General features: G+C 45.4%; 1 protein-coding gene across 1 annotated transcript; it reads right to left on the reverse strand.

Annotated features, from left to right (window-relative positions):
- Positions 1–6,019: 6,019 nt before the first annotated feature.
- LOC146186897 (solute carrier family 22 member 16-like) lies at positions 6,020–14,903 on the reverse strand. Its single transcript, XM_084608139.1, has 4 exons — positions 14,886–14,903; positions 14,292–14,468; positions 13,475–13,919; positions 6,020–6,726 (listed from the first exon to the last, which is right to left on the reverse strand). The coding sequence occupies exons 1-4, from the start codon at positions 14,901–14,903 to the stop codon at positions 6,020–6,022; spliced, it is 1,347 nt and encodes a 448-aa protein (XP_084464265.1).
- Between the last annotated feature and the right edge of the window lie 356 nt (positions 14,904–15,259).

Here is a 15,259-nt window from a genome sequence, read left to right on the forward strand (position 1 = left end):
AATATATCGCTCATCATTGCGGCCACAATTCGCAGCGACACGCCGCGCATCCTGCGGTGGGCTGAGCGGCCGCCAAAGCATTCCCGCTCGTCGTTGTAGCTCTGTTTGCAATGCAAGTCGGCATTGCAGTGTAGTAGCGCAGCTCTGCGCTTTGACCCTTTAAATTGCGATGCGTTACAAGAAATTTCATCAGTGTTCTATTGTACTTCATGATGTTTAGCGTTAGAAATGGAATATAGAGTTGCACTCCCCTTCACCGAACGAGGAGGCAACGGTAACAAAACAACGCTGAAAACGCGCCGCTCTGTCGCTGAGCCCCGTCGCTCCGTGCGGTGTGCACCAGCCACAACGGCCTTATATTGTGTGCTTGTCTTCTTTGCGCGACGTTCCTAAAATGCAAACACACCAACTCGCCCAATTCAGCATTCTTGTTCAACGACAGGCATTGGCTTTGGCGTCGAGCGACGGATCGCTAGGGGTTGTCGCCACAAGCGGTTACCGCTTAACAACTACGTACAAAGGACCATGAATAACGAATAAATTGTGAGCATTGTTTGAACAATACTGAGGTGCTGGTAGAGTGATTACAGCGGTACGAACGAGTTTCTTGTTTCCACATCCACTTTGCTGCTGGCGCCCGGCGCGATTCGCCTAGCGTCTGCTAGCTCCACTGCTGAAGCCGTCTTGCGCATCAAGAATGTATTTTTTATGTGATAGGCTTCCAGTAAAGTGGCGCGAAATACTGACGTTTATTAAAACGTTTTAGCACATTCCGAAGCGTCGTCCGGCGCCGCTTTGATGTGAAACCAGCTTGGCCCAGCGACGTCGGCAGGCGGGGAGCGACGGTGCAATTCACGTCTCCCGGCACGACAGAGAACGGTGTCGTTGCCGAAAGCTATGCACTTGTGCAGGAATGCTGTTGGGACCCGAGTACAGCAGGCAGAGCCTGAATGTACACCAGGTTCATTATGCATGAGTGCGGCGTCAATGAAACGAGTAAATAAATTGTGCTTCCCCTTTTCGGAGTCAGATCTGTGTGTCCGTGCCCGCGCTCGAAAAACACGCCGACCGTGAAATGGACGCCAAGTGAAGTAATTGTAACATGCAGCAACGAAGACAGCGGAGAAGATATTGAGTCAAGCGAGCAGAAGAGCATAGCTTTCAGTGGGGTGCCCAGTCGATACAGACAGGGCAGGCACGGTGAGCTATCCTGTGTCGTCACTGCTCTTTGCTCTGCCAGCTGGCTCTACTGGCCTCACGTCACAGTTGTTTAATGACGTCATGTTGTTTACCTTTGTACACGTTTTCGTCACAGGGATGCCACTGTCGATGGGTTTTGAAGAGCGGAGTCTTTTCTTAGCTTGCACTTAAAATCAAATTAAAATATGTTCGGGGCAAAATGAGAAGTTCGGATTACTTGGGGAGCATCTCTGTATAAACGGGAAAGCAACCCTATTACTTCCGATGCTTCAAAAATTGGTGTCTTTATTAATATTAACAAGTGAGGTTACCTTGTACACCTTCATACGAACAATCGCATTTTTGTGCTAATTTACAGGTTCAGATTAAAACGATTCTTTTTTTTTGGAAGTACATTTTTCCAGAATTATGCATTTTAAGCAGTTTTTTGTTGCTACACACTTTGCGCGTCTATTTGTAAAAAGAGGCTCACCGATTATTTGGGAACATCATAATTTCCAGAATTACTGTATGGTTGTTAGTATTTTAGCGATTTTCTTTTTTCTTTGGTAGAGTTGGAATTGATTGCGAAGAGTCATTTTGTTTTTGATGTCACATTCAGAAAATGGCTTCATCATGTGCCACATAGCTAGAAGCTATCAGAGTTAACTGTTCGGGCAACTTGGCCACATAGTACTGCTGAATTTCTGCCCATTTGTGCAAAGTATTCTTGTTAAATCAGAATTTGGGTAACATCTGTTTGCGCGACAAGTCTTATGTGAAATATGAACTTTATAAAATTGTTAATATGAGTTTTATGTGAAATATAAGCTTTATAAAAATATTATTGCGAGTTCTTGCAGCAAATGTGCACTGATGATAATTTATGGCCATGAAGTAACGGCCGAGTAACGTGCGTTACTCTTTTTCGGTAACGATATCGGTAACGCGTTACCTTTTTGGTAGTTAACGTAGGGTGGTCATGCGTTCCTTTTTTTAAGTGTAAAGAGAAACCTACTTAGTTATTTTTTAATGGTAACGTCTTCAACACTGATTAGGAGAGAAGAAGTGTCTTAGCTCCAGAAAACGAATGATATTATTGTCATACACTTCGTGGGTCGATTCGCATGGTGCCATTGTATTCGCAAACATGATCAGAACTTGGGTACCTGACGTAATAAATATGGATTCACTACTGCAATTTAAGAGCGCTATGTAATCATGCACAAGCCGGAAGATGTTTAGAACGCGTGAGTTATCAAGCGTTCCTTAAGAGCTCTGTCATGCATGGAGAGGTAAATGTCACTGAGGCCATTGACAATGCATGGTCCTATACGGATTCCCTACCTTTGGATAAAACGAGACCCATTCCACTCTGCAAGGGTTGATTTGAGGTAAACCGACAACAATACCAAAAACCATCAACAGTAATGACACACTCATTCAGAAAAGCTACGCGCCATGAGTGCCAACAGAATCATGCGCGCATCTCATTAGATCCTCCTGTGGTATTGAGTAGAATAAATCTTTTACATCGATGGAGAATCTGCTAAAAGCCTTGCTTTTATTTTGGCTCGAGCACCTGACTACTTTCTCTTTGTTTTTTACCTAAATATAGTCGTTAACTGGAAACAGGTTGAGCTTGCCCTGCAAGAATTTTGCAACCTCTAGACGTGGGCGTTTTTACTGTGGGTATCTATGATGTTGTTTGCGGATTACCAAAATAAAGTTGCAGTTCAGCGATGGTGTGTCCTATTTGTTCCTCCGTGCTTTGACCTTGTCCGGCTTTGCGCTGGATAACCAAGTACCCCGAGAAATTGTCCTCTTCAGACTATGCTGAAATCCTGTCGCTAGGTAGTAGATGCTTGAACGACCCAGCTTTGTCACTCAAAGAAAGGAACCTATATAGGGCCGCATAAATGAATCCGAAATGGATAATGAATCCTTACGAATAGAACCTAGTGGAGGTGTGAGAATTGCACGCAGTAGCCGCTCAAGCAGTGAACAGTATACGAATGATCTGTTGACCCAACAAATGTAGCGCGATTAGCACTGCTCCTGAAGTGACGAAACAACTAAATTCGCTTGCTGTCACTGCTCAAACGGTTATAGTAGCCCATCTTTAGAAGTCATTACGTAGATCGAAAGCTGTCATGCCTTGCTTGCATGCTTCACCGCCCTCGCTGCCAGTGGTGCGCCACCGCCTCTCTGTACCACATAAAGATTACACATTAATTTTAATCAGACTCGTAGTCCTGTGCCGAAACAATCAGGCTCAAAATTTGGTCATTTATGAAAGAACGGCTTGAATACAGCTCAAAGGCCTTATTTCTTTCAGCAAGGTACTTTCAGGACGGAAACTTTTGCATGTGAAAGCTCCGAAATGCCGACGTGCACTAATTGTCTCCAGTTCCGCTGAGGCGACCGCACATACCAGCGTGGCAGTTGTTCTCAACTTAGTCGCTAGATGGCGCCACCTACATAAAATGGCGAAGGGGATTCTCTAGGCTTCAGTTTCAGCGCAGTTAAGTTGGATCTGATGATTTTCAACGGCTTAACTGATCAGGGTCTTAATATACAAGGCCATGAGGTACCTAGAGTAGCAGAATATAAATATCTGGGGGTATGGGTAAACGAAGGATTGGCATACATTGGAAAGCATGAGCAATCACTTAAGGCCAAAGGGCGAAGCAATGCCGGGATAATGAAGCATAAGGCATTGTGGTGATACAATAGGTATGAGGTTTCGAGGGGTATTTGGAAAGGAATTATGGTGCCCGGACTTACTTTCGGAAATGCGGTTTTGTGCCTAAAATCAGAGGTACAGTCGACATTAGAAATAAATCAGAGATCCGTTGGACGATTAGCACTAGGTGCCCACGGCAAAACTACAAATGAGGCGGTACAGGGAGATATGGGCTGGGCATCTTTCGAAGTACGGGAAGCTCAGAGTAAAATATATGAGAAACGCCTGAGGAAATTGGACAGTAACAGATGGGCAGATAAAGTATTTAAATACCTGTACTTAAAAAGCGTTGACTCACAATGGAGGAAAAGAACTAGGAAACTAACTAGTAAGTATGCTAGTCACAAGGGCGGAGAAATAAAGAGCATTAAGCAACAGGTGAAAAACACAGAAGGTAAAAATTGGGTAAATTCGATGGAAAAGAAACAGTGTGGAATTATACCGAAAGTGGAAAATGCAGATCAGGAAGGAAGATTTCTTTGATAACTCAAGAGGCAGTGCCCTACGTTTGGAAGCTAGATTAGGGTGCGTTAGAATACGAAGCTACAAAAAAAAATTAACAATGGAGATGACGCATGTGCTGTATGTGGTAACTCCAGTGAAACAATTGACCATATTATACTCGAATGGAATGGTATCCATCCGGAAGTTGATGCAGGCGCAATCAATGTTCCTGAAGCTCTGGGGTTTAGAAGCCGGGTGAATAAACCGGCGGTGGAAACTAGCAAAAGACGACTGGAAGATTGGTGGCTTAAAAGCAGAGAAATGACATAATGTTAGTAATGTAGGAACAAAAATTTAATAAATAGAATGATGTTTTAGTTAACCATTCTAATTCAATAATTAAGATATAGGGAGAAAATGAGCATGATAGCTACTGCTACCACCCCGTTTCAAAGGGGACGCTCCTATATTCCATCCATCCATCCGGCAGCTCCGCTGATAAAATGGTCTATATGGATTCCTAGTTTTTTTTTTTTTTTTTTAAATTCAGTGCAACGATTTTGGTGCTTATTTAAGAACTAAAGTTTCGTTTTTCGCGTAAAAAATTTTCGACGTGGAGTTACTTTTTTCGCTTATTTGTTGAGACAATTCGGTTTGGTAGAAATAACTTAAGCGTCTCGGCGTTTTTGTCACCATGAAAAAGAAAAAAAATACCAGCATTGTTAAAGGCAGAAAGGCACACATCATACACTTCACACGCCCAGGCCCGCGCTGGGCTGGTCGACATCATCCTGGTTGGTATAGTATCAACAGTGAAGGGGTGACAAGTCTTGTTGCGACACATACATACATATTTACTTAAATTATGCGCAAAGCATAGGGAGCCTCCGTGAGAAACACCGCAAAAATAAGGAAACCAAACTTGCGATGCACTTCTAATGGCCTCTCCTGTGCCCATATATGTTCGACCAAAATAAGCTAACTCCAGGCATCCAAGTATGAAATATGGTCACTGCGTCGCTGAAATGAATTGGGCACAAATTGTAAAGGCGTTCTGCGGTAAGCAAGTCCCAGGTCGCTTACCGAAATTAACGCACTGTCCATTTTAACAGTTTCTGTTTGCTACAGCTGGAGCTGATGCACCTAGAACACATTCTGTGCATTGATCACTGCTCAAAAGGCGTGGTCTAGGAACCCCTCCACATCGCTACTGCATGGCTAAGGGGAAGTTAGGCAGTTATTGCATGATATAAATAGGACGTCCTTCCCTTGTTTGTATTTTAGCTTTCGGAACGCAGCATTGGAGGCCGTTACGTGCCAGAACATTTAGAGGAGAATTTTTGGAACAACCTTATTTGAGCAAGAAAATTATTGAATGGCTTTGAATGAATGTGGTTGTGAACCAGTTATGGGCGCGGCACGAACCAACATCTGTCGTACAATGAATCGTTAGCAGTTCGTGAAAAGATGACATGCATAATAACTCATCCACGCTGCGAACGAAATGATGCTCGCTTACTGAGGGGAGCCACAAAATAAACTACGTGAACAGTCAATAATGGAAAAAAAGTAAACGGGGCATGAGTACACAGTTACTCCACAAATGCCATACGATATCCCTGCCCCCTTCCCCACCAGTCAGTGCGCATCTTATTTTTCCCTTCGGGCCGCCAGCTTGGACACAATGCGGCTGCTGTCATGAATGCCGGAAATCTTGCGCTTGCTCCCTCTTCGCGCGACCCTCAAAGGAGAGTGAAGAGCCCACTTCTTCGCCACAAAGTCCTTCATCGTATTGATCGGCTGCATCTCCGTTGTCGCCGGCAGCCCCATTGTCATCAGCCCTAAGGATAGCAACAGTAACGCTGCCACGGCGTACAGCATGCCCATCATGTTTGCCGACAGGGTGTCGTTAAGGAACGAACTCAAGAACGAGGCCATGCGCCCGCAGGTGTAGCAGAAGGGCAGGCCAGTTCCACGAACCACGGTCGGATACAGCTCGGCTGGCAGTATGAACAAAGTGAGGACGCAGAGGTCGAACAACTGCATCCATAGTATCACGAGGCCCGTAATGATGTGGCTGGCAGCGCGCAGAACGTGCGCCGTGGCCAGTGCACCGGCCACGAGGGCCAGGACGATCATGCTGAGGGCGAGCGTCTTGCGCCGCCCGACGTACGTGATGATGAGCACGTTCACCCCGACGCTGGGAAGCTTGAGCAGTGCCAGCACGATGCGTACTTCCGGGCTGGAGTTCGTTGGGAGTCTGCTGAAAACGCTGAACGTGATGAACCAGCATGCGAAGATGAGCAAGGTCTGCTGACGTATGGTCGGGTTAACCAGCAGCGCGGTCACCTGCACGTCTGCGATGAACAAACGTGTGAAGAAACAGTTAAATAAACATAAATACAATAATCCCAAGTAGTTGCATAGTCTTCCGGGACAATTAAGGGCGCTACTAAAGATGACACTGTGCCTCTGAAACATTTTACACTACCATTGAGCGAATGGTACTTTGTCCAAGAACAACAGAATGCAAATAACGCAGGGGAAAATTGAATCTAATGCGAATCAAGTAATGATAAAATTGAATATTTGCTGTAATGTTCACTGCTCGCTTGAATACTCGCGCGAAAACCGCCAACACGTGAAATAAAACTGGAGTTCTTAAGCTCCATCTTTAAACGTACGATCCGACATCGCGTTTATGGTTCCTATGCGTCATAGCTTCAATTGACCTTCGTTCTCGTACTCGAATTTTGCTATAGTTTAATCAGTAATCATTTTTATCTTACATACGCTCATTCGTTTAGTGCCATAAGCTAACATTATGTGCAAGACCATTCGGCATAGATACAAAGCCCCGCATTAGCAAAGCCACACGCATTATGGCTTCTAGGGACAGCTTGTCTGACTGGGGTTTCAAGACCCTGGCCTCATGACGTCATAAAACCTGACGGCCAAGAGCCCAGCCATGTTACCTGCAGTTCAGAGGAGGCTCCGGGTAGGATTTTTCGGGCGAGGTGTGTCACACCTCAGTAACGCGGCAGACCGATGGAGAGCGCGCGCGTATAGGCTCCGCGAGCCACCGCGAGCTCCATCCGTCAGCCGCATTGCTAGGGGATGATATCAGGCGTGCTCACGTCGAAGGTAAAGCCCCTTGATAGTATGATCGAGAGACTTCAGTCGAAGGAGATCATCTGTAGCCTCTTTGAGTGCGCGCTGTTGCTACCGCACGGATCGTCCAGCATTCAACAATGTGCCCGCTTGACCGGGGATGATTTTCACCTGGCAATAGCACCGCTGAAAACTATGACGTTAAAATTTCTGGTGGGTGGTACCTTTAACACTGTGGAGCATTACAGGCTATACAGATGTAATCTGCATACTGTAATTAATCAATTTTGTTTAAGAGTAGTGGCAAGTTAAAATTAATGCCCTCTCTAGCTCCTTAATTATTTTGGGTACGCGGAATGATATGATTTTTAGTACCCGTGCCAAAGTTGTGGGACTTTTGTTCAAGTTTGTACTTTTCCTTGAAGAAAAATACTGGATTTATAGCTGCAGTCCTGCATGGACTTTACATTTGTTTAGCTGCTGGATAAGAATTATATTCAGTATATGAAAAATCGCTTCTGTAGGTGTATCTCGGGAAACGTTAACGATTGTTCTAAGGGCTTGTTTTTGTGGTTAGGAAAGACCGGTAACATTGAAAAATATAGTGGTTCCCCAAACAAAAGAGCAGTAACATGTAACGGAAGAGAATAGTGACTGAGATATTTAACACACTGTGGCAAAATATGATTATTTAATGATAATTGTTCATAAATATATGCTCCAAGGCTTTGAAATTCCGAGGCAGCTGACCCTATTCAGAGTGAGAAGCCTAGGAAGTCAATGATTCTATTTGTGCCGGAAAATTATAGCTTTGGTCTTGTTGTACTAATTTTTAATCAAGTAATGGTTGTTCATTTTTGACGAAAACGCAAACCCTTATTAGCCTTCCGAAACATATTACATACATTAGTTTGTGTCTTCAGCGTATATAATAAACGTGCAGTTGTTATCTAGACTGGTAATATCATTTGTATATAGGTTAAATGGCAATGGACCAATATACAGCCGTAAGGAACACCATTTCGTACAACCTATATTGAGAAAACCGATTTTCAATTTTGATTTGTTGGTAACGGAAGGTTAAGTAACATTGGATTATTGTAGAAAGAATCCCCGAAAACCGAATATGTCTAGCTTGGGTAAAAACTTTCCACAGCTGAATCGATCAAAGGTTTCGAAAAATCTGCGAATATGCCCAAAATAAGCTGTCGGTTTTCAAATGGTTCTATTATTAATTTTTTCTGTATAAGGGCGCTCTCTGTTGACCGACGTTTCTGCAAGCATGCTGGCATATAGTTATTAAATTGTTTTTCGTTAAATCCAGCATTAAGCTTGATCATAACCTTTTCCTAGCATTTTGAGAAGACGGGAAGTATTGTTATCGGACGATAGTTACAGAGAGCATGTCTCTCGCCACTTTATATATTGATACGTTGCGCTCAGAAGTGGGATGAAGATGAAGAAGTTGAAGAGCGGAGGCACGCAGGCTTAGTATCTCATCGTTCGCTGACCGTTCCGCGATGTACCCCCACCCTGTAAATAAATTAGTTCTGCCCATCGCTACTTCATAACAATATAAAAAGAATTATAGCCATTTTTTATTCGCTTTGGAAATAAATTTTTTTTCTAGACAGGTATCGATTATGTACTCCAATACTTCACTGATCATGTGACACAAATGCAGCCTCAAGGTTGCAAAAATTTAGGTGCTCGGCCGAACGTTGATCATGAGCACTGCTTACAATCGTTAGGGCGGTCCGCTAGCTGCTTTCCGTAGAATCTGCTATTCGTTCCACGCAAAGGTAATACGTTTTACCGTGCTGCATGTAGTTGAGTCTATTGGCGTAGTCATTATTTGCTTGGAGAAGAAACAATGTTACTTGATTTCTAAAAGGTTGAAAAGCTACGAAGTGAACGAGAGCTGTAGAAGAAAGAAAACGGTTATGTAGCTCATTTTTCTTTATAATTCCGAGGCAGTCTCTCCTAATCCAATCTTTACATGCATTTCTCGGCTTTAAGAAATCTTTCCAACAAGCACTGCCTATACGCGTTTTTGACTATCTTTATGAGGGTATCGTATGCACGATCTGCATCCTTAATTTTTTACACGCACTTCCAAGACACCGAAATAAAGTTGGCCTTAAAAAGGCCTAAGATATCTGTATTAATTGTTTGGTACGTTTGAACTATTAATCTTTTCGTTAATGCTAGACACACCCCGCAAAGAGAAAAATTGATAGCTGATCACGTAGTTGAGCACAGATTACGACAGACTGTGCATTCGGAATATTACTGACAAAAACATCAATATGATGAGCCAGTACGCATTCGTTTTTTTCTCAAGATGATATATCGGAAACCATTACAGCTTGAAACCATATCTAATTCACGCTGTTCATTGGACTAATTTAAAGAAAATATAGTGTTATCCCATCCTAATAATAAGTTCAACCTATTTTCAGTTATCCTGAACCAAAATCGTCGAGAAACAAAAATTAATATACATTTACACCGGAAGGATGGTATATAAAGGAGAACACATTTCAACCACAATTGTAGGAATTATAGTCATCGAATACAATGGAGAAGCGAGGAATGACAGAACAATTAAAAGGTTTGGTCAACATTAACACCACACCACCTCCTTTTTATAGATCCGATGTGGGGTTAGTCTGTTGTGAATTTCGAGAGTTAGAAAAACCTCATGGTTCCTACACCAAGCTTCTGTTATCATAATTACACCAAATCAGATTTAGTGACTTGAGAAAAGTAGACAACATATCGCGTGGCCCAGTCAGGTGACCACGCGTGTCACCTTTAGCCCTCTTCATCCAGACAATTTTCTCTACTCAAACATAATGACGCAGCATTGAAATAAAAAAAAGTCATGGCTTTTTTTCCTCAAATGTATATTTTAAACATCGGTGGATAAGAAAAGCTGCGGGGCCATTAATAAGTTTTGCGGGAACGTGCTTCCCTTAGACTATTTTACCTGGCTCACCTGCGCAGGTGACCCGGATTGCAACACGGCGAATATTTACCACCCGTCGATGATCAACCACTTAAAGAGCCAATGATCAGGGTAAGGCATTTTAAACACACAAGCCTAAAGCGTTCATAACCTATCGGAGATAGTCTCTGCAAAATACTACAGCAATACGCGGTCCGAAAAGCAGCAACAATACAAATCAATGTCCTCTCATGCTGCCCTTCGAAAGCCATTTCCTTGCTCTCTGCTCTGGCCGCTGATCCTGGGTTGTGACGTCAAAACCCAAGACTTTCCCAAGACGACATCCACTGGTCCGTCTCTGTGACCGACACTTGAATGGTGAGCAGAGATCTCTAATTTTGTGAGCCACTCGCAGCGCGCTTCTCTTTTGCCCGTTGTCGCGCACGCGATGTCCCTTCTCTGAGATCGTTCGGTATACTGCGCCGTTTCGTAGCCTTCCTACAGACATTCTGCCTCCCGCAAAACGCGAAAGAGACGCGGAAGAGGAAGGAAGGGGAATTTGGCCTGCTAAGGTACAGCGGATAGCGGACGGTCAATGTTCAGGAAGGAGAGGGAAGAAAATCTTTTCGACTGGACATGGACCGCCCTTTCACGACAGTCGTTTAAACGCCAGTCACGACTGACGAGGTACGCCTATCTGGCGGAACTTGTCATGTGGCGCATGTGGCCTGCACAAACGCATTTTCGCTTTAGTAGCACTGCTGCGAGCAGTACGAATCACTCTGGGTATAGAGGTGTGATTGGTGCGCACTAATAAGTGAAAGCTCAAAGCGGACAGCAGCCGATGGTTGTACGGGTAAAGATCCGCTTTCTGTTTTTAGGCCTATGCGGCTGTACTTCCGCGCGGTAGCTACCATACCAAGAACAGTGGCGACGCGTCACTTTATTTGGAGCCAGCCGATGCGTTGCTGAAGTGTTTTACACGGAGCGACGCGTGGCACACATTATGCTTGCACATCCTCTGCGGGAACCTCTCCACTGCATGCTTGACGTGGATGCCTATATACCACCAGTTGCCGTGAGAGCCCCAATCGCTAGTGGCAATTCCATGTCCCTAAAGCGAATTGCGCTCAAGAGATGATTGGGTCAGGAGCACACGAATACTCTAAACATTTCAGAAGGAGGATTGATGGGTTCTGTTGTGAAAAATGAAACGTTCACCACGAACGCTTTGTACAATTAAGTTGGTTTATGGTATTTAACGTCCCAAAACGCCCTAGGCTATGAGAGAGGCCGCAGAAGAGGGCTCCCGGTATTTCGACCATTTGGCTTTAACATACACTGAAATCGCACTGCACGCCGGGCGGAGGTGGGTAGCTATAACTTGCTCCCTTTCCTCCGGTTCTGGTAACCTAGTGGTCTTCGTACTTCGTGTGAAGGCTCCTTTGCCACTTCTTATCTGTTGTGCATGCCGTCATTTCACTCGTCGCCGCTTGGGTGGCGGACGATGAGTGTTGTGACACGTGCCTTTTTCTTGCTTTCTCCTCTTATCTCTATATTCTGTCAGCGCGAGGAAGCGGTGGGGGCTCAACTGACAGGCTCGTGCATTTCCTTTCCTCCTTCCTATAGCAGCAACAAAACAGACACACAGCACACGGGCGCCTTGCTTATCACTTCCATCGAAAAGCGGCCGCCGTGCCCTGGTTTCGATCCTGAATTCTTGTGTAGAGCACTCGAGCGCGCTAACCACTGCGCCATGTCGGCAGGGCTTTAAGGTATTAAACATCAAAATATTTTGAGTGATTTATTTGGGAGCATTAAAGGGAACTTTTTACTGCAAACTTCGACTGCAACGAACGCAGACCGTGTGACCGTCAGCCACAACACTGGCTTTATCATCTGGCTAATTTTTACTGACGTAAGCACAGGATTATGTACTGCTGATAACGGAGACGTATGAATGGATGACGATTTTTATGAAAGACAGACACCCTGTCAAAAAACTAGTGCCGGTCAGTACTCCCTCATGGGCAAGAATGCAGGACGCCATGTTTCCTGTGCGTTGAGAAGTTAGTACTCGCTGGCTCGCTGTCAGCTAGCAGCCCTTGGAAACGTTTTGCATCTCTTCGCCATTACCGGGTGTGGCCTCCGTTCTGAGTTCGAGAAAAACATCGATCTAGACATCGTTACTTCGTGCTGAGTCATAACAACTACTACTTAGAAGACACGTTTTCTATAGATATGGATATCTTGAAAGAAGAACGTAAAATGCTTGTTTTGTGCCATTACATGGCCACTTCCTATCTCGCGCTGTTCCGCGTCAGTATGCCGAAAAAAGACACCTTACTCTGCGTTCCTTTTCAGTGGAACATGATAGCTGCCGCACATCAAACGATGATGAAATATATGCGCGCCATTCCACTCACTAATAATGCCGACTGGCTCATTCGCTAAATACTCAGTGTTCAAGATGGTGTCTTTCGTCTGCAGCGTACAAACCTCACCCACAAAGTTAGAGCCGACCTTCATCACCCTTAATGAAATTGAAGGGCGCTGGTTGCACACTTACACTTTAACAAAGGACAGAGAAACCACATTTACGAATGACATATACAGGCGTTTGTGCGTTTCCAACTCTGAGCAGTTTTCAGGAGAACCTTCAGATCATCTCTACTTAAACGAGCGTTGTATCTGCTGCTGTATCAAAGTTCAATTTTGTTACGCAGAACAATGTCATTACTACTGATTCACTAGATCGCGCGCTCATAAAATCTCCGTACAAAGCACAAAAAACGCAACATGCCGAGCTAGCGCCAAGTAAAAGCTCATATTGCGCAGATTAGCGATCGAGTGTCCCAACTAAGCCCTGAGTTGCTGGTGAATGCTGTGGGGACGCTCGGCACGTATTTGTGTCTTGTTTCCCATTCCTGCGCCCTTATTTCGAATGACAAAATTAATTTTTGAAACGAAGTTGCTCCTTGTAGCCATGTGATTTCGTTCCAATAACTGAATGTATAACGCATTTAAAATGTAAAAGCAGGCACCTTTTGGCCCCGAAGCGTAGAAAGAGCTGCTGCCACTATCGTGACGCCTTTTGTGTTCATCCTTCAGCGCAGACAGGCGAAGCTTGAAGACATCTGCGTCGGCGTTGTTGCCACGTGCCGCCCAGGACAGAACTTTCTCAGCTCGCCGCATGTCCACGGCAGCCAGAAGCCAGCAAGGGGACTCTTCCATCAGGTACACGGCTAGAATCATGGAGCACGTCTGCACCATGTACACGACCTGAACGACCCTCCAGTCGGATACATTGCTGTACGCAAGAGCGTCGTACGCCATCGCCATGAGCGTGCCGCCAGCAATGGCGACGCTGCAGAAGAGGGCCCTGTGCGGTGTGTCGGTTACCTCGAACAGCAGCAAGGTAGACGTGACGAGGACGCTGGAGGATGCGGCGGAGAGGAGGGCGCGGAGAGCGATGAACATAAGTACAGTCTTGGCAAAGATTAAAGCAATGCCGGAAAATATGAGTAGGAAAACCGAGATGCACAACACGGGTCGCCTTCCTATTCTGTCCGCCGCGATTCCTGCCACTGGGGCAGCAACCATTCCGCCGAACATATAGACAGCTGTCAATGCCTTTATGATCCAGTGGCGGTTGCAGACGATGTTCCACTCTTTGATAATCGAGTTTATCGGTTTTCCAGAAGACGTATCTGCTTCGAAATCCCAGCAGGCATCGCAAGGAATTATTCTCCGGGTATCAAAGTCGTCGTCTTCTCCCGAATGTACCGGCGGATCGTACCGAAAACTTTGGTTGTGCGTCACGCCGTCAGCATCAAGCGGCAGGCTGATGTTTTTCCATACCTCGACGGGCATCTGGGTGAACCCTTCTCGTGGCCTGCACCAGTGGTCTACGGGGCGCGCCAGGTTCTGCATCGCCGCAACGTGCAGCACGAATGTGAAGAAGGCCAGCGTGGTGCAGAGCAGAACAAGCCTCTGGAACCAGCCATGGCCGAAGATGAGGATGTGGTCCAGGGGCGACTACAGCACGACCGAAGTGGTTATTGTACCAGGAGGAGATAACTTGGTGTCGGCCTCCAGAGGAGCTTCGCTGAAGAACATGGTCGTGTTGGCTTCTGCAGGGTGGGATAAATAGGCACCGGCTTCCTGCTTTGCTTCGTGGCACAGCAAGGTCGAGCTGACTGTTGCAGGGTGGGATATCTTAGCGCCGGCCTCATACGCCGCTTCGGAGGACAGCACGGTCGAGCGAGCCGCTGCAGGGTGGGATAACTTAGCGCCGGTCTCCTGTGGAGCTTCGGAGGACAGGACGTTCGAGCTTGCTGCTGTAGGGGTGACTGAATTGTTGCCGGCCTTGTCCGGGGTGGACACCTGTCCCATAGGATGCGCTTTGGAAGGCCGGTTACCGGTGCGTCTACTTTTCTTTGTCGTGCGACTCACCCTTTCAACGGTGCCCATATCTGGACGAAAGTACAGCGGTGCTCGAATATCTGGAGCGTGCGTCGGTTGGTTAGAAACCTGTCGAAATTATTGCGGAGCCTCCGTTCTTGATGGTCTTCCTCGTGAGCGCGCGCTGCTCTTATTTTCTTCTTTGAAGGCTTTGGACCCATTCTCCAGTGTGTCATGCGAAGAGAAGAAAAATAACGACACCTGTATTGTGTCTGAGGGCAAGGAAGAAAAAAAAAACTAATGAAATGGACATCAACGAATGTATCACAGCCTGTATGAAATGCAAATATGTTTGTGAGAGCAAAAAAATATACTTAAAAGTAAGGCAGGATAAGCCGAACAGAAAGAGTTTTCTTTGAATACAA

This window comes from Amblyomma maculatum, chromosome 6 (genome assembly GCF_055883805.1).
Source record: "Amblyomma maculatum isolate TAMU_Amacu chromosome 6, ASM5588380v1, whole genome shotgun sequence".
NCBI lineage: Eukaryota > Metazoa > Arthropoda > Arachnida > Ixodida > Ixodidae > Amblyomma > Amblyomma maculatum.